The following is a 22,831-nucleotide window of genomic DNA, read 5'->3' as shown; positions in this document are numbered from 1 at the left end:
TGGTTGTTAGTAGATGGATTCAAGTTTGAACTTGAATGAAGGCTACTAGTATAAGTGTTATATGTATTCTGGAATTCTTAAATTCTAAAATATTTAATCGTTTGTTTTCACAAAATCAGATAACAATCTTTAAATGATAATAACAATTCAGTAGTTTCTATCACATTAACACATACTATGCTAAAAAGAAAAGTGAAAGACATCCTCCAGGGAGTTCAATGTTTTATTTGCCAAATGATTTCTTCAACATCTAATTAAATTTTCATGTGGTAACTACATTGAGTTTGCTTTCTCTAAACAGGGTGATCATTCACTGTAATGACAGCTTCATCATGCTAAGTCTATTTACAAACCTACACTTTGAGGGGGAAAGTGCATACCTAGGTAATTTTATATACAATACAAATGAAAAACATGTTAAATCATCAAACTGCCCAAGCACATACAAAAAAAAAAAAAAACACCTAGTCACCCATAGTCAATATGTATTAATTATGTTTTTTAGAAATACATATATTTTACATTTGGCAGGGTTATGTTGAAGAGTAATTTCTGTATCTTTAAAAGGAAAGAAATGAGCATGTAATTAAGATAAAAACAGGAGGTATTAAATAAGACAAATAGTAGCATAGAATTAAACATCACCATTTAGCAGTTTGAAGTTATGTGGAGCAAGGGGACAGTGCTTTGAAAGTCATTTTACTTTAAATGTTCATACAATAGATGAATCACAAACACAGAGGACCGTGTTAGCACTGCATGTAAACACACTGTAATTTTTGCATGTATAAAAAAAATAAAATGTGACTGTTTTAAGCACGAAAACTATTTGCATATGGGAACACTATCAATTATTGTAGCACATACACATTTGGAACAATAGTTTAAAAACAAAATTGGATGATATTTATGTGCTCTGCTTTAAATGTTTTCTATAACACTGAGGTGCCCTCTTAGAACATCAAAATTTACCATCACTTAACTAAACACATTTTCATCTTCTGGTAATGGATATAAGCCCTCTGTCTTCCCTTCCCTCTTTTCCTCCTTCCTGACCTTCCTTCTTTCATGTCTGTCTATCCTTCTTTCCTGTCTGCTTCCCTTCCTCCCTCTCTTTTCCTTTCTTTATATTTAAGCCCAGGTCCTTGTACATGCCAAACATGTAATCTACCACCAACTCACACCCTACACATGGTTTTCCTTCTGGAGTTTTGTTTAAAATTCTCAAAAAGGAAGCAGATCCCCCTTCATTACCTTGTTTATGACTGTTAAAAAGAGGTGTGTTTCAATAGTGTTGGGTACAATTTCTGTTTCTCTCTGGAAATATAAACGTATTAAAATAAGTTTAAATTTAAAAATTGAAGTTCTATCATTAAAAGAAGTATGAGGAAATTTCCCATAATTTATCCATTTAGTTTTTAAATTGGAGAAAATAATTTTAGTATACTTTTTTCACAAAACAATCCAAACATTTTGATAGCTGCACTCTGCATGGAGAAGTTGGATGTTTTAACAATGTTTCCTCCTTGTTTTGTTTGCCAAGCAGACTAGGAAATTGAAATCAAGCAGTAAATCAATTAAATAATGTAAGAGTATATGTAAGTCTATAATAACTTAAATAACTTCCAAAAAACAAAGTGCTTTTATTTGGAAGATGACAACCTAACAGTAGAAATATCAATGCCTTACTGAGACATCTCCCATCAAAGGCCTAGACAGCACAGGCTATTCATTTTGTCTTCCTGAAACAAGAGAACAGAGACTAATGGCAGATCTCAGTAACTGACACATATTATAATCTTAAACAAAGGAACAAGCAAGAATATAATTCACTGGAAGCATGTGAACTCATCACATTCTCTTTATGAGTCACACTTACTTTTAAGTAACATCTGGATGCTCCCTTCCCAGTCATTTGTCTAACCTACACGACTTTGGATGGCTATTCTGTCACAGGCATTTATATGACATTTACTATGTGAAAATTGTGAATTGGAATTCGTTTTCATGTAAATAAACCACTGACAATTAAAAAGATAAACCCCTAGAGCAGGGAAGGAACAGCACAGGGTAATTTATGGCCCTCGCTCAACTGAGGGTGTAACAGTTCTGCTTCTGTTGCTGCACTGATGCTGAAGAAAAGACACATAAAGATATAAATAAAATCTGGGATAAGTTAAATATTTCTATGCACCATGAGGACCATGACATGTCTAGTGCTAGTCTGTATCATACAAGAAGATGCATGCTCATTTAAGTTCATAGAGAACACACTTGAGAGCGAGTCTCCAGCTTTTGTTAGGAATTTCTCATGGATAAAGCACAAGACTTTGCTCAGTAGTTGACCAGTGAAGACAGAGCATTTGTTACTGGAAGCAAAGCCCCACAGATGAGCATTTATGACTCTGGAAGCTGATTCCTCCTGTTCCTGCTTTTCCTGCTGTTGATGAGAGCCTTCAGCTTGCCATAGTCCCCCCTCATCTTCTGTGGCTCTTCTCCCAGCTGCTGTTGCTGCCGGGTGTCTTTACAGTACTGGTTGATGAGCTGCATTTCAGAGTGGCTGAATGCCCCCAGGATGTCCTTTGGATGGAAGGGTAGAGCTCTCACAGAGCCAGCCCATGTCCATGGGGACCACTTGTCTGTCACAACGGCCACCATTTCTGAATCTAAAACTTTGAAGTTAATCTTGGCTATGGTCTGCTTGAAGCTGTTCTCAGTGGCAATGCAGTGGTAGAGCCCTTGGTCAGAATCCTGAACAGAGCGAATCAGTAGTCCTTGGGAAGTGGCTATAATTCGCTCATTGAGCTTAACCTAAAAGAGAAACACCATGAATGTCCCAAATGGAAGACTACGATTTCTAAAATAATACACTCAATATAAAAAAAAAAAGTTGACTTTCACAACTAGGCAGAAGCATTGAGGATCTTCTGTCTCAGAGTATGCAACATTATGGTTAGTTTCACTATACACATACACTCTTTTGTCTACAATGTACAATCTTGTCTCTTGAACTACCAAAAGAGATAATAAAGGTACCACTCACACAGGAAAATCTGAAGTGGGTTCCTGTGTTGGCTAGTTTTATATCAAATTGACACAATCTATAGTTATCTGAAAGGAGAATTTGAGAAGATGCCTCCAGTCTCAATTGAGAAGATACCTCCATAAGATTCTGCTGTATATCATTTTCTTAATTAGTGATTGCCATGGGTGAGCCCTGCCCACTGTGGGTTGTACCATCCTTGGGCTGATGGTCTATAGTTCTATAAGAAAGTAGGCTGAGGCAATCACAGAGCCTACATGGGTCTGTGATAGGCCCTCTGCATATATGTTGTGGTTGTTTTGCTTGAGGTTTTTGTGGGACTTCTAACAGTGTGAGTGGGGGTGTCTCTGACTCTTTTGCCTGGTATTGGTACCATTTTCCTCCTACTGAGTTGCCTCCTCCAGCCTTGATATAAGGATCTGTGCCTATTATTATTGCATCTTGATATACCATGTTCAGTTGATATAACTGGGAAGTCTGGTCTTTTCTGAAGAGAAACGCAGCAGCAGTGGACCTAGAAAGGAAACAAGTGGGGGGGGGGGTGGTGACTGGGAGGAGTGTAGGGAGGGGAGACTCCAATCAGAATGTATTGTATGAGAGAAGAATAAATAAACAGGGAGAATGCACCAAACTGAAGTGTTCACTCTTGGTTACATACTTTTTATGAGATTTAAAAATAAAATAATACATAATCCCTGATTAGAAAAGAAAGCTGGTTGAGCAAGCCAAGGGGAACAAGCCAGTAAGCAGCAACCATCAGCTTCTGCCTCCAGGCTTCTGCCCTGTTTGAGTTTCTGTCCTGACTTCTTTAAAGGACGAACAGTGATATGCGAGTGTAAGTCAAATAAACCCTGTGCTCCCCAAGTTGGTCATTGTGTTTTATGAAAGCAGCAGTAACCCTAACTAAGACAGTTCCCTTCAGACAAATGTAGTTTCACCCTACACAAACACAAGATTGGTAGTTATTTTGGCATCTGATAGGAAACAGTTTTATATTAATAAAATTCTTACATGATATCCATTAAGCCCTGAAATTATTTTAATTTTTATTTTTATGAAACTACTCACTTGTAAAAGCAGAAAATAACTATTATGGGGTTCATTTCTTTCTGTTTTTTAACAATAAGTATTCTCAACACAGGCACACGCGCGCACACACACACACACACAGAATTTTGAATGTTTTCACGGGTCTTGTCCAACTATCACACTACAGGATGCCTAAAAATAAGTTTCAAGGATATTACCTTACAAGACTTTCAAGAAAATTTATCTCCACATGGTAATAGAAACATGTGGTAGTGTTTAGTCACTATAAGGCTTATAATACAAAATGACCAATTGCTGGGTATTGGCTACATACATGAGATCCATTTGTTTTACAATTAATTGCCTTACAATAGTAGCTATTGTATTATCAATGAAGATACTGAGAAATCATGTGGTGGGAAGTGTTCTGGTATTTATAATCTGGATTATCTCTCTTTGAGTAAAAACAGAAACAGGATCAAAAGCAAGAAAGGTAATACATGTGAATATTTTTACATTATCAAAGTTCTGCACAAAAGTACATTTCATTGTTAATAAAAACCAAATCAAAGATTGTATTTAGATTTAAAATGTGTAATCTTGAGTGAGTTAATATTCATCATGTACCTACAGGTGCCAGGCAGCAGAGGTCAGAGTGACTTGGATTCTCAGAAACTGGAGGTACAGGGGTTTGTGAGCTTCCTGGTGTGGGTATAGGGAACCTGAAACTGGGTCCTTTACAAGATGCCCTGGTCAAAAATTTAAAACTATCAATGGATTCAGAGGAAATAGGGAGCTCCAAAGCCCACCTGTTCTATCCTTTCTGCCACACAATTCAATCTTCACTTATGCAAATGGTCAACCTATGATTTAGTGTTTGAGCCTCATGGAATTCAGTTACTAAAGACCACATAACACATTCAAATAAGCAAGTGTGAGAGTTGGACCTGTTTTTTCCTATGGAGCCAAGGTCCCAGTCACTTTGATACAGTGTCTGTGTTCTACAGCTTTCAGTCGTGTGCACTTGCATAGCCTTGATTAACACTACACACAAACAAAAGCTCCTGCAACAGAACCTACACAAACGCAGGGAGTGCATCCAGTTTCTGCTCGGTGCCATCAAAACTGAAGGCATAGTAACGACATGCATTATAGAATTCGAGGTTGCATGTATGTGCATGTGATTTTTTCTTCTCATTTGTCAGGACAGTGTGACATCAGCATTATGGAATTCAGGATTTACAATATGTCACTCTCTGCCAATTTGCAATGCCACTCTTTCCAAACAGTTCTTTATAATCAATAAAATTTCAGAGTAAGAATGTACTTATTTGCAAGTCTAGGGGTCTTTTTCCTTAACAATAAATAAACCCAGTGGCCCCATAAGCAATTATTGCATAAATTACCTGAGTGACATATAAGGGTCATGAATGCTAATGCAATGGAAACATGACCACACAGCAGAAAAATGCTCCTTGCTACGAAGGAAGGGTTAGAGTTCAACATAATTTCTTTCTGAGGAAAACGGAATGTTTTTAAAGCTCCTTTTATCTTGTGAGTCACACAGAGGTGCTGTTGTATGCAGTCTTAGCTGCTGGCTTTTCAGGCATCTTTTCTTTCACAAGTGCCTCCCTACATCACGACTCCGACTCCGTCCAGCACTTGAGCTCTTGTTACAAACACTAAGGCTACAGAGGTGCCAGGCAGAGCAGACTTCTCATTAATCCCCCAGTTTGAAGACAAAGGATTTTAAAGATGACAGCAATGACTTGGCATTGACCTAAAAGGATGTTTCTATGTCCTCTCTTCCCAGTTTCATCTGTGCCTCCCTAAGAACTGGGATTTAGTGCTCCTCCCAGAGTCCTGATGGACAGCTGGGAGGTGAGGCAGACCACTCACCTCTTTCCTCCGGTCTTTATCTTTCTGCAGCAGCCACTTGATAGATGCCTGTGGAGATTTGGGGGCACACTCAAGAAAAGTGCTGTTATTTCTTACTCCGTACTGAACAATTTCAGCTGCATTTCTGTATGCTGAAAAGCAGAAATCAGAGGAATGCAAGAGAAGAGATTTAGAGAGTACTCCTCTACGTGAAAGCTTCTCTCTCTAAAATTGTGCTCAGTATGGCTGTAACCATATGGTAGTAGGTATAACTTACAGGTCTAGCCATTTTCTTTTAATGTAAAGTAAAAGAGACACTAAAAGTTACCTAAGGTTTTATTGGTACACATTTATTACTCTGCACTGAGGATTGTAACAACTTTAAATAATTATTATAACAGCTTTTTAGTTAGATTTTTCTCAATTGCACAAAGTGTGGTAATGAGTCATGAATGACATAGGTACAGGATTACATATCTGCACATACATAACATGTGTAATATATGAAGGCATACCCTGTAAATGCAGTGTGAAGTGCCAGACAAAATGGGAGCTCGGTTTATGCCATTCACGAAATCATACTCAGTGTGAAATGGAAGAGGCACAAACAGAAAGCATGGGATGTCCACTGTTTGATACAATGATGGAAAGCCAGGCTTGGAGAACAGAAAGCATGGGATGTCCACTGTATGATACAATGATCGGGAGCCAGGCTTGGAGTCAAAGGGCCGTGGGATAAATTAATGCACGTCCACACCACTGGCTGGGTAACGTGAGACAGGTTTCTTGAACCATCTCTGTTTTCCCTTAGTTATTTCTAAAGCATAGATTATAATATTTTTAAACTTTTAGATAAAAATTTTATGGAAAAGAAAGCACTTAGTGAAACCAGGCAGAGGTTAAAACGGGACCGGAAGGCTTTCTTCCTAAATCAGGGATAAAAATCAATGTTGTGACAGGTTTTAAACAGTGGATGAGGTCATCACAAGAAAGCCCTTGAGCTCAGACCCAAAGTCATCGCAATACTGGACATTACCTCCACTGATACTCTCCTCACCACCGTGACAAGGGACATCAGAAACAGGAACTGACATAAAGTATGAAAATGCCCCAGGAATAGCAAGTGGCAAAGCAGATGAATTCCCTGAATTAGATGTATGAAACAACAAAACAAAACGTCTACCGCGGAGTTGTATTTTGGTTACCATAATAAGGAACAAAAATGTCATTCTTTACTAAATGGAGGCCCAGGCTCCAGTGGGTGGTAAATGTAACTAACACCTGCTCTAGCCTAGGTATAGTGAACATGGGGCTTGCTGCCTCATAGACCTGAGTGCTGCGGTTACTCTTCATTCCAGTTTTTTTTTTTTAATTTATAAACTTTATTTTATAAAAATTTTCACATAGTTTCATCTTTAAAATAATATGCCTGCAGCACCAGGTGAGTCAGGAGAAAGGGCTGTTTGAGGTGGAGGGAAGTGATCCATGAATAGTGTAACAAGGCATCTCTTTGTCAGGACAAAGAGGAAGGGGTTGGGTTAACTGTAAAACGGGGCAGGCCTGTAGTTGAGTCTCAGCCTGGATCTCTGAAGGATTATTCTCTGCATCTGTAGCACTGGGAGCGGTACATGCCTCTAGAAAGGGATGAGTTAATAAACAAAATGTGCTAGGAACACATAATGAATTTTATAACAATGAAAAAATCACACGCCCGTTAAAGAGTAAAGGGACTCGGACAACACGAGCAGCGATATGCGGAGCATCACAGGTTCTGTGGGATCCCACCCCACACAGTCTACAAGAGTCCAATTCTAAAGAAAGCCGACCGTTACTGGCAGGCACTAGGGGAAAGGAGATGCTTAGTAAGTGTTTAATAAACGCAGTGGCTATGTTTGGGAAGACAGTAAGGACCCTAAGGTACCTGGTTGATAGTCACACAGTGAGAATGTGCTGAACAGTACAGAGACCATGGTTCAAAATCATTAAAACCATTAATATTTTCTCATGTATATTTTCTTCAGTAAAATAGTGTTTATTGTGTTATTTGTTAGTAAAGTTTAAAGTAAAACTTTTGCTTCAGAAAGAAATAAGCAACTAAGAGAATCTGTGTTTGCCATCTGTGTGAGGGACCTACTGGCTCACACACTGACTGCCACGTACTCCAGAACATGTGGTTTTGTGGCTCTCCATAGTCACACAAAGAGCACTTAAGTTTAATCGCCAGTAACAAATATTTTACAAACTCATGATGACACGTTCTTAAGTGAGTGACTTGAGTGAAGATTCCTTATTAAAGGAGATGCAGAATGTTGGCGTTGTTCGGCATGACTAACACCTGCCCACTTCTGATACCTTTTAGATTGAACCCTCGGCATTGTGTCAGTGGGTTCCCGTGTCTCACGTCCTGCCTTCGGCTCCTCCTGCAAGTGCAGAAAAATATTAAAGGGATTTGACATTGCTGGCAGTTATGCTACATTAAAAAGCACCCCATTTTAAACTTTGCAGCATTGTGCTTGTCTAAGCTTTAATTTAGAAAGTGAATAGAGGAAGTCTCATTATTTCACACAGCACTCTTGACATTCATGGTGCGTGAGTGACAGGTGGAACCCAACCTTCCTCTACATCTAGTCAGTCATCTCACTCTATCATCTGTGATGGGACAGCCATAAAATTACTATATGCATCACTCCCAAGTGGATGCTGGGTTGTCTAAATAACTCTATCAAATTTTATTTCACAGATATTAACCCAAAGTGTCTTAAAACTGAAAACTGCTAAATGGTAAACTCAACAGCATTTTTCTTCTTTTAAAAGTTTTGTTTAAATAAATACATTTTTGTTTAAAAGTCAGTACTTTATAGATGTTTTAAACTATTTTGAAACAAATAGGATTGCTGAATATAAAGAAAAACAACCTTTTACTTCAATGGGTATATATGTACAATGAATTCTAGAATGCTTATATGCACAATTTTTTTCTATATTTGCTATATTTTCCTCTTATGCAAGTACATATGTATAATATTGCATAATAGTATATTTACTGTTATATAGACATATATGAAAACTTTTAAAAAATGAGATATAAATATGATTATGCTATAGACAACAATATTTATATGCTAAAAATATTAATATTTATTTAATAACATCATTGAGCATATAGGATATAATAGTTTCTCAGTCCCCTAAAACACTTGTTAGGAGACTTTTTAAGGTTTATTCATCTCCAAGTCAAATAGTTTTGTTGCTTGGAACATACTAATGGAAAAAGCATTTCAAAAAACGAGTTAAAAACCTTTGTAAGTTGAAAAGTAGTTACATAAAACTTTATGGTATTTTCTCATTAGTGATTTCTCTTCTTGAGTCTCGGGTTCATGAGGGCTATTAATTTTGACTTCATGATGGAAAAGAGAACAGTTGGATGCATACAGCCACCCCTAAAAGTCATATGGACTTTAAATATTGATAATACACAGCTAAATGATTTATGAATGAGAATATCATTTAGTTGGATTAAGTGTTAAGCCCTAACATTTTATCCTGATGATAAAATATTGAGCAAAATGAGCAGAAATAAAAATGTACACAGTGATTATTAAACATACAAAACAATATTAATCTCAAAGTCACTCATGATTTAAAAATCTCATTTTAAAATTATAAGAAGTGGTTAATACTTTATGTTAACAAGTATATTTATAGAAATATTGGCATATAAATTGCACCGTTCAACTGTATATGTGTATAGTATCACACACACTCAGTCACTGTCATGGAAGGAAACACGATCAGTGTCCTGTTCTAGAGCAGCTTCATGCCCACTTTTACTGCCATGTATTTGCATTATTTACTACTGTTAATCCTGTGAATGTATACTAAAACAGCACTTTGTGAGTGTTCTTAGGGTTGAGCTGGTCATTTTCAGCCTTCCAGACACTCAGTGTCATTCACAATGTCTAAATGTATTGTCCTGTAGTCAGGACTATGGGGTGCTACTTGTATACAGTACATAACTTCTCAAGCTAGGCAAAGCGAACTTGCCACATCAGCTTCCAGACATTCAAATAGAAAACCATGTTGTAGCTCTTTTTAAATGATGAGATCAGCGAGAGCCTTTGGTATGTGTCACTTTCCTTGAATGCATTCCTGGAGCATAACAGAACCATGCTGGTAGGCAGCGTGATATTATATTACATGTAGGATTTGGCTTTGGCTGACTTTGCTGATGTTTCATCATTATTCTCAATTTTTTTGGATAAACAATGAAATCATTTTCTACTTTCACAGAAAAGATATTTATAAAGCTTGAACTGATTATCCCATCTTCCATTTTCCAACTATCTGCCTGAATTCAGGATAAATAACATTAGGAACTACATTGTAGTACTAATACTCACAAATATTTCATATACTTAAAAACAGTGAGAAAAAAGTGCTTATTGCTTACTATATACCAAGTTATTTAAAATGAAAGGAGCTATTTAATGCTGTGTGGATATGTTGATTCTACTATTTTCTGGTGGTGACTCTACCTCTTTGCTTCCATACAAAGGGTATATTTTTGCTTTAATAAAAATGAACCATAGAGGCTATATATATAGCATGGAGGTCCCTAGGATGACTGTGGCTTATAATAAATTTCGGTTTTACTCAATTATTGAAAAAAAATAGCCAAATGAATGGAAACACATGAACTATGAACCAAAGACTGAGGGGCCCCCAGCTGGATCAGGCCCTCTGAATAGGTGAGACAGTTGATTGGCTTGATCAGTTTGAGAGGCAACTAGGCAGTGGGACCAAGTCCTGTGCTCATTGCATGAGTTGGCTGTTTGAAACCTGGAGCTTATGCAGGGACACTTGGCTCAGTCTGGGAGGAAGAGTCTGGAGCTGCCTGGACTGAGTCTACCAGGTTGATCGCAGTCCTCGAGGGAGGACTTGTCCTGGAGGAGGTGGGAATGGGGGGTAGGCTGGGGGTAAGGGGAGGGGGTGGGAGGGGGGAGAACAGGGGAACCCATGGCTGATATGTAGAACTGAATGGTATTGTAAAATTATATATATGAATTCATCTATGTAGTATTTGCTACAAACAGATAATTCAAGGGAAATAAAGCCAGATAATACTAAAAGTGAACACCGGTGGGGTGGTGGTGGCACACGCCTTTAATCCCAGCACTCAGAAAGCAGAGCCAGGTGGACCTCTGTGAGTTGGAGGCCAGCCTGGGCTACAGAGCAGAATCTAGATAGTTACCAAAACTACACAGAGAAACCCTGTCTCACACCGCCCCCCCCCCCCCCGCCCCAAAGTGAATGCTGAAAATATTACAGATGGTCTTTTCCACCACTACCTTTTAGTCTCTATAAGCAATAAGTAAGGAAAACTGTATCAATTCATTCTGCAAACACATTTTACATTCTCCATAGCATGCTTGAGTTGGAAATAATTTGCAATATTTAAACAGTATAGATATTTTTGGTGGAATGTCTATTGCACTAGCCAAAAAAAAAAATATGACTAAGCTTATCCACTGTGTGTGTGTGTGTGTGTGTGTGTGTTGCATTTTATAAGTTTTCATGATAGAATTAAGACACTAGTAGTGATATTCAAAACAGTTATTTAAACAGTTGATTCTTAGATTTCCAGCCCAGCATGCATGTTTTAATGCTAGGCATGATATTGGAATAGTGAACAGATGCAAGATAGCATAAAAACTTTGTTTCTAAAGAGCCATGACTAAATTCATACTTTGTGGTGGTAAAATAGCGATGTGTAACCCATGTTTTAATATGAATCTTAAAAATGTAACTGGATTTGTAATAGGTGAGACAGTATGTGAACATACTCAAAGACTTCTAAAATGTACAATTAATCTCAAATATGCTATGACACCCCACACATGGGATGAAATTTTACTTGAGAAGCATTGCTTGTGTGAAAATTAAAAACTCCTGTGGGCCTACGACAGTCTTTGAAAGGAAGGGGTTCTGCCCTTCCATTCTTTCACATTTAAGCAAGGGTCTGATTTACCTACAGGATGTGGTGTTGTTCCATTTATAATTCCCACTTCACTTTGCTCTTTAGAAAGTATCATGTATCAGTTTTGTTCCTCACTAAATCTGGTTAAAAGACCAAGGACTCTAACCCTGGTTCTGGAGATGCCATATTTTGCTCTAGAGCTTTGACTGGGAAAATGTATTATCTGGCAAATATTTAGCTGTGGAAACACTTTCAAAGCACTACTTTTACTATATTTAGAACTACATGACAAACACTTTTGAAAAATCGAAAAGTAGCTACAAAAATAAAATTTATTCGTGATTACGTTTGAAATTTGCATCCCTCACCCTCTGTGTCCAGGTTCTAATCTCTTCAGCCAGTACAAATACAAACAACTATACGGGAATGAGCATTCAAAAGTGAGGGAAAACTGACAGACGTGAAGGAGCCCCTGCCCAACTCCTGTGACAAATGTGGGAGAATACTGAGTCTTGCAAAGTTGATGAAAGATTCTTGCTTCAAAGATGGGGAGTCCTACTCATACCTGGTGCTTGTAAAGAAGGGGGATCCAGTCCAGGCTATTCGCTCTACCCAGACTCAAGTTTCTTTCTCTACTCAACACACTGGCTGGAGTATCTCATAGCCATGCTTGGCTCATTCTGAGACAATGATGCCTATGTGTTTCCTAGTGCTCTCGTCTTAAGAACTTGGGAATTTGTTTACTCCTCCAGTTCTCTAAGCTCCCACATCAAACACTTCAGCAGAGTATCCGACCACTCCTCTCTATGACCTAGATTATAACCCCGTTCTGTATCCTTTGTCCTCCTACTCTGTTCAAACTCTTCCAATGCCAATGCTCCAATAGAATCAACACCCAGCCAGTGACCCTTTAGAACAAGAGTCAGATGACTTCCATTCTGAACAAAAAGAATGAGTGCTGACAAAATACAGATGAAGTCCTGCCTCACCTGGCTTTGGGTATTTACTTCTTTCTTTCTAGCCTTCCCTCTCCTCTCATAGGCACCAGCATGAGCTTTGGTGTTCTCTCTTGAATTTTCCACAGCACACTTCTAGAGCGCTGTTCCCCCAGACGATGCCTTGGTGCTACGTTTTTCACATTTTTCGCCTGGTTCACTCTTCTATGCACACCATGACCCTCTTTGACCATCCGTTCAGCCTCTCAAAAGCTGCTTCCCAGGTATCGTAACCCTCTTTTCCCTTTCACACCCAGAGACCTTGTGAGTATTTGACATGCTCACAGGCTCCTTTAAGTGTTGTCTGTCTTCTCTCTTCCAAGCGTTTTATACCCAAACACGAATTTCTACCTTTTGTTGTTGTCTTCCATATTTTATATCCATTTTCTATAACAATGCCTGGGAAGTTTTTGTCTCAAGATAAATATTTGTTGAATTAACAGACAAAATGGTCAAGATTGACATGAAAATCCAATGGCATGGATCCTGTAAAGCTTAAAAACCATGTATAACAGACTCTAAAGATTTTGTGTTTGTTTTTATTTAGCTGAAGTTTTTTTGTTTATTTGTTTGTTTTCTTTTTGGTCATGGCTTTATTTTGTTTTCTTGGATTGGGGGGCTTTGCTGTATTGAGGTTTTGTTTTTTGAGAAAGTACTTAAAGGTGGGTAAGGAGGGGGCAAAGATCTGGAGGGGTTTGGAGGAGGGGAAGAATATGATCAAAATACATTAAATTTACAAATATAATATAATATAAGTTTATTATATTATACAAATATAATGTAACTAAAAAAATAATTTAAAAAATCAGCCAATGCTTTCCTAGACAGTTCATTGGTTCTTAAGACTGGAATCATTTGCTTCCTCCACTGACCCTAATTTTTAATAGGTTTTGATGCTCTTATTCATCATAACCTATATCCAAAAATTATTGCAAATATCACTTCTGCTGCATATTCTTTGCTATCTCATCAGTATTTCCACTGGAAATCTTTTCCAAATTGCTTTGAACTTTTCTGGGATTAAGACACCCATACTTAGGCTGTGCATCCTCTCCAGCAACCATGCTTTCACTACCAAACAGTAAGAAGCATGTCCAGCTAGGTTGTCAAAGCAAGCCAAGTGGGTATCTTTTCCTAGAACAATTTTCTTGTGGCAAGAATGATGTAGGTAGTTCTACTCAAAATATTAACTTTTGAAATTAATCTATTTTTGTTAACTATATGAAGGACAAAAACTTTGTTATAATTAAGCAATGTAGCAACACATAGCAATATGGTGTTTAAGGCTATAGTGATACAGAGTCACACATTAGCTAAATTAGTTAAATGCTGCCTAGTACATTGGTGGGTCCTAGAGCATAAGTTCTCCATGAAGAAGAGAACAAAACCTCACATCATGAAGTATGGCATCTTCTTTACTGAAAGGCTGTATGTACTGATCAACGTGACCTCATTTTGCATTGTCTTTTTAAACAAAAACAGCCATAGAACTGATTCACATCTGCACTGTCCTGTGAAGTCCATTTGGATTTTCACATGAAAGTTTGGTACTCACCGCTTCCCAGTGGGGTAGAACCTGGAGCAAGAGTGGCCATCCCAGGCACAGTATGGGTCCCTAGCCAGGCAACAGTCTGCACAGGCTGTGCCATAGATGTGGCAGCGATGCAGAGACACTTGGGAAACCCCCTCATTGGAGCTCACATACAACTGTTGCTATAAGGAGAATCATGATGATTTATTTCAGATGTGGAAGTTAAAAGACTTTCAGCAGGAACACATTATTCTGTATGGCTACAAACCCATGGATTCATTTAGAAACAGACTCAAAACAAGAAGCAAAGAGGGTATAAAGCCAAAATAAATAGAATTTTCCTACCATTAATATGCCTATAACATTACCACTTTCTACTAAAAATAACACCTCCCAGTGTACCATACAGAATGCTAATTTGTTTTAAACATTGGGACCCATTGTTCTCTCAGACTTGAGCTAATATATTACATATTTAAATCATGATGTTTTCTTTTTTCTTTGACTTCTGTCTCTTAGCAAATCACAAGGAGGCTTTCATATTTTTCAAGTCCAGCAGCACAAGTCAATTTTGAATAGAAGACATTTTGTTTGGAACAAAAAGTACTAGATAACCAGTAATAGTTACAGTGAAAACAGGTGAACACGTGTCTTTGAAAGTTATTAAAGCTATTTTAAGATTATTTGAAAACTTCCCATGTTTATTTTTATATGTGAGTGTGTATTTGGGCTTGTATGCGGTATATGTGGCACACACACATTTGTGTACACTTGCGTACTCATGCAGAGGGCAGAGAGGATACTGGGTGTTTGTTTTTGTTTTTGTTTTTTGAGACAGGGTTTCTATGTGTAGCTTTGCTCCTTTCCTGGAACTCACTCTGTAGCCCAGGCTGGCCTCGAACTCACAGAGATCTGCCTACCTCTGCCTCCCAAGTGCTGGGATTAAAGGCGTGTGCCACCATCTCTTGGCAAATTATTTTTATATGTGAGTGTGTATTTGGGTATTTGGGCTTCTGTGTGTGTGTGTGTGTGTGTGTGTGTGTGTGTGTTTGTGTGTGTGTTTGTGTATTCATGCAGAGGCCAGAGAGGACACTGGGCATTCTGTTCTACCCCACTCTGTTACTCAGCCTGGAGACATGCTGGCCCCTAGCAAGCCCTGGCCATCCTCCTCTTCCTATGTGGTAAGGTAATGCTCATGGCCACCCCTTGCTGTTTAATGTGGATGCTGTGATGTAAACTCAGGTCCACATGTCTGAATAACAAGTATTCCTACTCACTAGGCCATCTCACCAGGCCAAATAGAAGAGTTACATTTAAACATGCCTCAAAATGTCTTCTTTGTCTACCAGTCTTCATTACTCTAACAAAAAATAGAGTTGGTTTCCTTCCTTTATTTGTAAAACATAGAGAAAAATTTAAAAACACATTACTTTTTAATTATTTAAGAATTTTATGTAATGTATGAAGCACTGTGCTGTTGTGTTGTGTTGTGACCCAAATGTCCCAAACCTAATAAAATTCCCAGAATACATACTGGGAAAAGAATTGACAATGAATATGAATTAATTACAAGAGTAGATCAAAATATTAATGAGCAAACTATTATGAATTCCAATAACATGAATTATATCTCAGTCAGTCTGTTATGTCTGTTATAGCTATTTTATTCAAGTCAATTGAATTTTAAGAAATTGTCTGAAACTGATTGATTACCATATAGACATTGAAATACTTTTAAAAACAATAGCATGTTCTGTGTTTTGTCAATTATTCTTCACTTGAGAACACCAGATGTAATCTCTTACCATCTGGCCCTGTGGCACAGATCTGTGAATACAGTTTCTTAGGAGGCTAAAGCAGGACAGTGACAAGTTCAAGGCTTGCCTGGGCTACAGGGTAACTTCTCCAGGCTACACTGTGCACTTACTGAACCTTTGTCACAAAATGAAAGTGGAAAAAGAAGACTGGGGATGTAGCTCTGTGGAAGAACATGCCTGGGATTCAGGAGGCCTCCATGTACGTTCCTAGTAAGCAGTTATAGAATAACTAAGTACTTATTTAAAGGATACAGGCAAGTGACAGTGTCCATTTAATTACAAATATTTTAAGAAAAGAGTTTATTTGAGAAAAAAGCAAAAGGTAGTTTTATTCTAAATACTTTTTAATTTTTTAGTAATGTCAATAATTTTGCAATTGTGTACAAGAGTAAATTGAAAGAAATAAGGTAAAAAAAAATGTGTGACTAAGTAATGTGAGTACTAGGAAAGGTATCAAATTCATGATATTTAAACACCCTCACAAATTGTAGTTTTCCCACCTTGGGAAGTAATGCAGTGTTTAGTGAAGCCAAAGCAGTCCAGAAATCAAATCACTAGTCCTGCTGGGATGCTCACTGTTTCACTGAAACCATTAAACTCTCTGCACTATAAGATGTTGACAACCAACATAACATATGACCTATGAATATGTTGAGACATACATTTTATATATGAGTACTATGACACAAAAAGTGACTGTGAAGATTTCAAATCTTGCTTCTACATCATCTCTTTCCATTGAGCCACCGAAAACAGAAGGCTTCCCTGCCGGCTTCAAAGACAACTCTGACTTGAGATCAGCTGCATAGGACATTAGCAAAATGACTAACGACTTCTTGTTACTTGGGAAAATGTTTGCTATGCTCCATGCAAACATTTTTACAGATGAGATCTTTAACTCCAATATGTCATATTTATTTGTTCTCATAAAATTTGGTCAAGTGAAAAGATCCCAAGACTGACTATGAATACCACATCATGTCTATCTAGTACGTTTGGATGTGGCAAAGAGCACCGCAATTATAAAATCAGTTGTTCAAACATCTAAAATCTTTAATCTCTCTTCCAAGAAAAACAGAATCCAGATTCTTACAGACAGCACTATCTTTTGCCATTTTATCCTAGGCAATTTACATACATTATTTGTGAGAAAGGCCCTGTTTCTAGATGTAGAAACTTAGGTCACAGAAATTAAACAACTTGCTTATAAATTATAGTCAAGTGGGGATTCAAATACATGTGAAGCTGATTCAATCTGACTCTAGGGAAGCAGCTTTTAGGGCTTTGATTTAAGATAATGCCTTTGGGAATTGGAGCAGGGTGCATCATAGACAGGAAAATTAGAATTGCTATCTCCTGCTCATGATCATTGACTACTTGCATGTTTTGGAAAAATTAAATTAGCTAGTGCTTGATAATCACTATCACTCAGTCCTTCCTCAAATCTGCATCCCATAGATAGGGCACACTAAGGGTTTTGTAGACATATATAAATCCTAGGAAATAGCATTGCATGATTATTTCAAAGACATGACAGGAAAGTGGAAGTGTGTGGATCACTCCTAGCTTGTAAGAAAGCCTTGATTTTACAGTAGCCCAAACATTATGCTAAATTCTATCTTTAGAATGTTGATTTCTATTATAGTGGATCTCACATGCCATAATAGTTGAGGTTACGGCACATACAAATCACTGAAATGCCTTTCTGCATATATGGTTTGCTCTGATTAACTTTTATGCAAAACAAACCTATTCCACTTTCACTAATAGAAAATGAGTCTATATCAAAGCAGAGATGATTCTGTATGATTCCTTACCAAAATAAAACTAGTTTTTCAGAAGTTAAAAAACATATTTTCCTGATGGTAAGACATCTTAACATGCATAGAACATAAAAAATGGCTTAACTTTTATTAGTTCTTACCTTCTTGGATGAGATTTTCATTGTTGTTATGGGAACATGATTCTGAAAGATTAGAAAATGTACATTAGTTGCGATTTTTTTTTGGGGGGGGTGAGACAGGGTTTTTCTGTGTAGCTTTGCGCCCTTCCTGAAATTCACTCTTTAGTCCAGGCTGGCCTCGAACTCACAGACATTCACCTGCCTCTGCCTTCCGAGTGCTGGGATTAAAGGCGTGCCCCATCACCTCCTGGCTGCTCATATGATCTTTAAAAGCAGTTTTGAATATAAAAATTCAAGCTTTGTATATAAACTCAAAATATCATATTTTTTTCTCTCAGTGCATAATCTCTTTGTAAAGTACCTTTCTTCTTTGGGACTAAGACTAGACTTGCTGTGTAACATGTGCTTAAAACTGAAAGAAGTACAATTGTACCACACACTTATCACAACAGGCATTAAAATGAACTGGCAAGTGAGATCATTGAAAGAAGTATTTGGGACATTGAGTTGAGGGTTGGACCTGGGTGTGCAAGTTGGGTGAGGTGTGATAGGGGAACTTTCACAACACAAAAAGTCTGCAGAAGTGATTACTGTCCACCTAACAAAGGTTGTTCAGGAAATGTATTAGACCAGACCATGCTATTGAGTTCTCTCTGGTGAAACAAAGACACATAGAGGTAGAAAAGGTCTTTTTTGTGAAAAAATTCACTGCAAAAACAATCCTTCTGAAAGCCACTTGATAACTTTACTTCCTGAGTACCATAAATTAGTTTTAAACTTAAAACTAAGTTTCTGATAACCTGATAATGATCCATTAAGATTTAAATAATTTAAGTAGGAGCAAGCTCTCAAATTAAACTATTCCCACCATTATAGGTTTTTTGTTTTGATTGCATAGATTTGTAAGCATTTAAGATGAAAAAATGGTGACATCACTCTCAGTTGCAATGATTTTTATTATCCTTTATTAATATACACACATACACATGTGCAACAGACGTGACAATTAACAGTCACTGAATTAACTACTAAAGTTGTATCTCAATTCAATTTAAGCTTACAGAAACTAGACACCTTCAGAACACAACCCTGAATATAGGATTAAAGGAAGAGTTTCTGCTTCTGTGCTGGGTAACAACTCTGCCTATTCTTTTAAAAGCTACACTGATGTTTCTGCAGTATTTCCATATGGCATGTAATTAAGGAATTTTTTCCTACTTAAATCCATTATATCCTTACATGACCATCACAATATATCATACACACCCAATTATTTTTACCTCACCTCAAAATTGTGACACAAACACATGCCAAAGACAGTTACTGCACTTGGCCAGAGTGTCTTTTGACTCTACTATATCTACAAACATACAGACATCAGTAAGGAAGCTCAAACATCTTATGAATGATGTCCCCCACATACATTGTGTCTGGGTGTGTATTTTCACTGAGAATTTCTTCTCCTTGATGATATAACAGAGCAAGTCATGTAACAGCTCATACATAGTTCTCACTTGATCAGAAAAATGTGCATGTCTTTACAGATTTGCCATAACATATGTGTTTAGACTTGTGTCAAGCTCACTTCATTAAACATTTCTTGATAACCAAAAAGATACTTCAGTATTAGAAATGAAGTGTTTGCATTATATAACTTTTTGTTATCTTCAGGAACCACCAACTTGTTCCTAGTTGGTTGCATGAAGGAAAAAAAGCATAATATGTAATACAATTTTAGTTAATACAGTAAAACATTCAACTTCTTTACAAAACCAAGCATGAAAAACCTGCTGGGATAGATAGAGTTGACATTTATTAGATGGGCACAATTTAATGTGTTAGTCACAAGGAACCTAGTGCAAATTAGAGTTAAGTATTTCAAGTGCTAACTTTAATAACACAGTGGAAAGTAGCTGGTGTGCCTCTAACTTATATTAGACTCCATTCTTTGTTATATTTTTAATTTTAAAATTTAATCATGAAATCTATCAGCATTGTATCTTAAGCAATTAAATGCTTATGAAACCAATAGTCTTAGTAAACCCAATAATGATCTTAATGAGACAACAGGTATCAAGTCAAGCAAGACAGCCAACTGGACCAAAAATGTTCTGCTTCTGGGAGTTCTAAGTGCTACTGAGTAAAATCCTCAGTCAGTGGCAGGCTGTGTGCTCCAGGAGCCATTGTGTCTTAATTGGCTTAGTTGTAAATAATGGTCTATGAAAGGATTGAATCCAGGCCAAAGTTTCCTTGCAACTCTTGTTGTGTTTCCCTTAGTTTCCAAATGCAGATAAGAAGGATAAGTGTATACAGCAATGGCCATGCTACAGAAAAACCAGCAAGGCAGGACTACCGGACCGGTTCTGCTGGTTTGCAGATACTTGAAGAAATGGCAGCTGAGCTTGGTTACCTCAGTCTATAAATGTGCAACACTTGGAAAATTGAGGTAGGAAGGTTCCAAGCTGGAGGTCAGACTAGAGTGGCACACTCTATCTAAAAGTAAAAAGAAGGAAAAGGCCTCTGGGCCTGTGTCCTGAATGGCAGAGATCTTAGAGAAGTGAAGTTCTTTGTGAATACCTTTTGCTTTTGTTTTGTTGTTTTTCTTTTTTTTAGATCCCAAAGACAAGGAGAATAATACAGTGAAATCTCAAGTAAGGACAGAACAGAAGGCTTCAAGCACTAAGAAGGAACATTTGTTTTATTTATCCAGAGTGGCACTTCCATGGAAAGCAATCAAACGAGAACAGTTTTTCTTGAAATGACTGCTTGCAAAAATATGAGGAAGCTTATCTGCAATCAGAAATGTGAAGGCATTCGGGTTGCAGTGGTTTGTGAAGGGAATGATAAAACCCTGTTCATGACAAACCCTAGACTTGGCCATAGGGGCTCATTTTTTAAAAATAATGATGACCAAAGTTCTTTGAATTGTGATGATAGCTGGAAAAAATTTGAGCCTTTTATGTTAAGATAACTTGAAGTATAAGAAAATACTTCACAAAAATATTTGTTCTCTATTTCTCCTTTTATCTGATGCTTTCCTACTCTTAAAATTTATTGCATTTGTTTATTTAATCTTTTATTGGATATTTTTACTGGCTAGAGGAGTAAAGGAATGATGTCATCATGCATGTGTTGAGATGAAGAGCAGTAATGGGCAAACCTGAAAGACTTGCAGCTCCTCCAGAATGAGCTCCCCGCTGGCAGAGCTGTTGCTCGGAAGGACAACCACCTTCTGCACCGTGCCCCGATCTAGATAGGAGAGAGACAAGGAGATGCTGTCAGAATACTGCTAATGAAAGAGCTCAGTCCTCAGACAGATTAAATGTCAAGCAACTACTATTTGTAACACATTGAATTTATGTCTAATCCCATATGCTTATATTGAGAATATATTCAACTAAAAGGAAAATATGGCAATCTTATATTTTGTCTAGTGTTGAATCATAGCTGTCCAAGAAGGATATCCATGTGTCTTAAGTCAAAAGTATGAGTCAAGAAGCCACATTCACACATGTGTGGGTGCACAATTATAAATAAAATAAGTCTGTAAAATAAGTTGTGAGCCAAGTATATATTCTTGAAATATAATAGAAAGTATTAAGTTCGGTTGGCTATCATAATAGCATAAAGTCTCTAGTCTTGAAGAATATTGAGTTTAGCTAGGGCAAAATATCTCACTCCTATTACAATATACAGTCAAAATAAATAAAATACATAAATGAGAAACATAAATAAACTGGCTTATCTCAGGTATGGATACCATTTTTAGAATAATCATAGTGATACGATTTTACTTATCATTTGGCAATGTTTCTTTGGATGTCCTTAAAATATAGGGAAAGGTTTTGAAACTACATGGTCCAAAGTAATGTAAAATAAAAATGTTCTTGTATCACCTAGCCATATTGAATAATAACAGTACATATTAAATAATAACAGTACATAAAATGGTTTTTAGGCTGAGATTATATAATTCAGATTGTTTTATAGAGTCATATAGACACTTTCATGAATATGATTATTTTGTTTTATCAATTACATGAATTATACATCTAAGAAAACTAGTTGAGATTTAAAAATGAGAAGATGAAAAGTAAGTTGCTCTTAAAAAAATAGGACTCCAAGAGTCATCTACCCAGCTACACAGCAAGCCATGGAGTAAGAGTAAGATTTACAGAAGTTAGAGAAAAGGAAAAGCCCAGAGGTTAAAGGTAGTCAGAATAATTTGAGATAAGGAAAGCTGGCTAGAAACTAAGCCAAGCTAAGGCTGGGCATTCCCAGTTAAAAAAAAATTCATAAGCTGGATCATAATATCAGGTTATAAATGCTCTCAGTTATGACTATGAACTTACAATTTATAATAATCCACCACCATCAACAGATAAGATGGCTTTTTTTTTAATTTGGCTGAGAAATGTCTATAGGAAAAGTTGTGTAGAAGTGAACTGTGCTGAACTTTCTAACTAAGAACCATTTTGGTACTGATACTGCACATTTTAACCTCAGCATCTAAAACTGGTTGTCAGTCTACAACCAAGAGTCACTTTGACATAAAATATCCTACTCATGCTTACAATTCATATTTTATGAACCTTACCAAAAGATTCTCCAAAGTTCTTATTTAAAAAAAAATCATGGCTTACAAAATGGTACAAACT

The 22,831-nt window shown here is 37.1% G+C and overlaps 1 protein-coding gene across 1 annotated transcript in view; it reads right to left on the bottom strand.

Annotated features, from left to right (window-relative positions):
• Nucleotides 1-205: 205 nt before the first annotated feature.
• Sema3c (semaphorin 3C) overlaps nt 206-22,831 on the bottom strand; it is a 156,117-nt gene continuing 133,491 nt past the window's right edge. The window contains exons 13-18 of the mRNA XM_042272933.2: nt 21,334-21,422; nt 18,195-18,236; nt 14,478-14,635; nt 8,303-8,370; nt 5,972-6,102; nt 206-2,811 (exon numbers count right to left, since the gene is read on the bottom strand). Of these exons, the coding sequence (XP_042128867.1) occupies nt 2,398-2,811; nt 5,972-6,102; nt 8,303-8,370; nt 14,478-14,635; nt 18,195-18,236; nt 21,334-21,422 (902 nt within the window). The 3' untranslated portion in view covers nt 206-2,397. The remainder of the gene's footprint in view (nt 2,812-5,971; nt 6,103-8,302; nt 8,371-14,477; nt 14,636-18,194; nt 18,237-21,333; nt 21,423-22,831) is intronic.

Source organism: Peromyscus maniculatus, chromosome 3 (assembly GCF_049852395.1).
Source record: "Peromyscus maniculatus bairdii isolate BWxNUB_F1_BW_parent chromosome 3, HU_Pman_BW_mat_3.1, whole genome shotgun sequence".
NCBI lineage: Eukaryota > Metazoa > Chordata > Mammalia > Rodentia > Cricetidae > Peromyscus > Peromyscus maniculatus.
The sequence above is the reverse complement of the archived record's forward strand: the minus strand, read 5'-3'. Positions and strand labels throughout refer to the sequence as shown.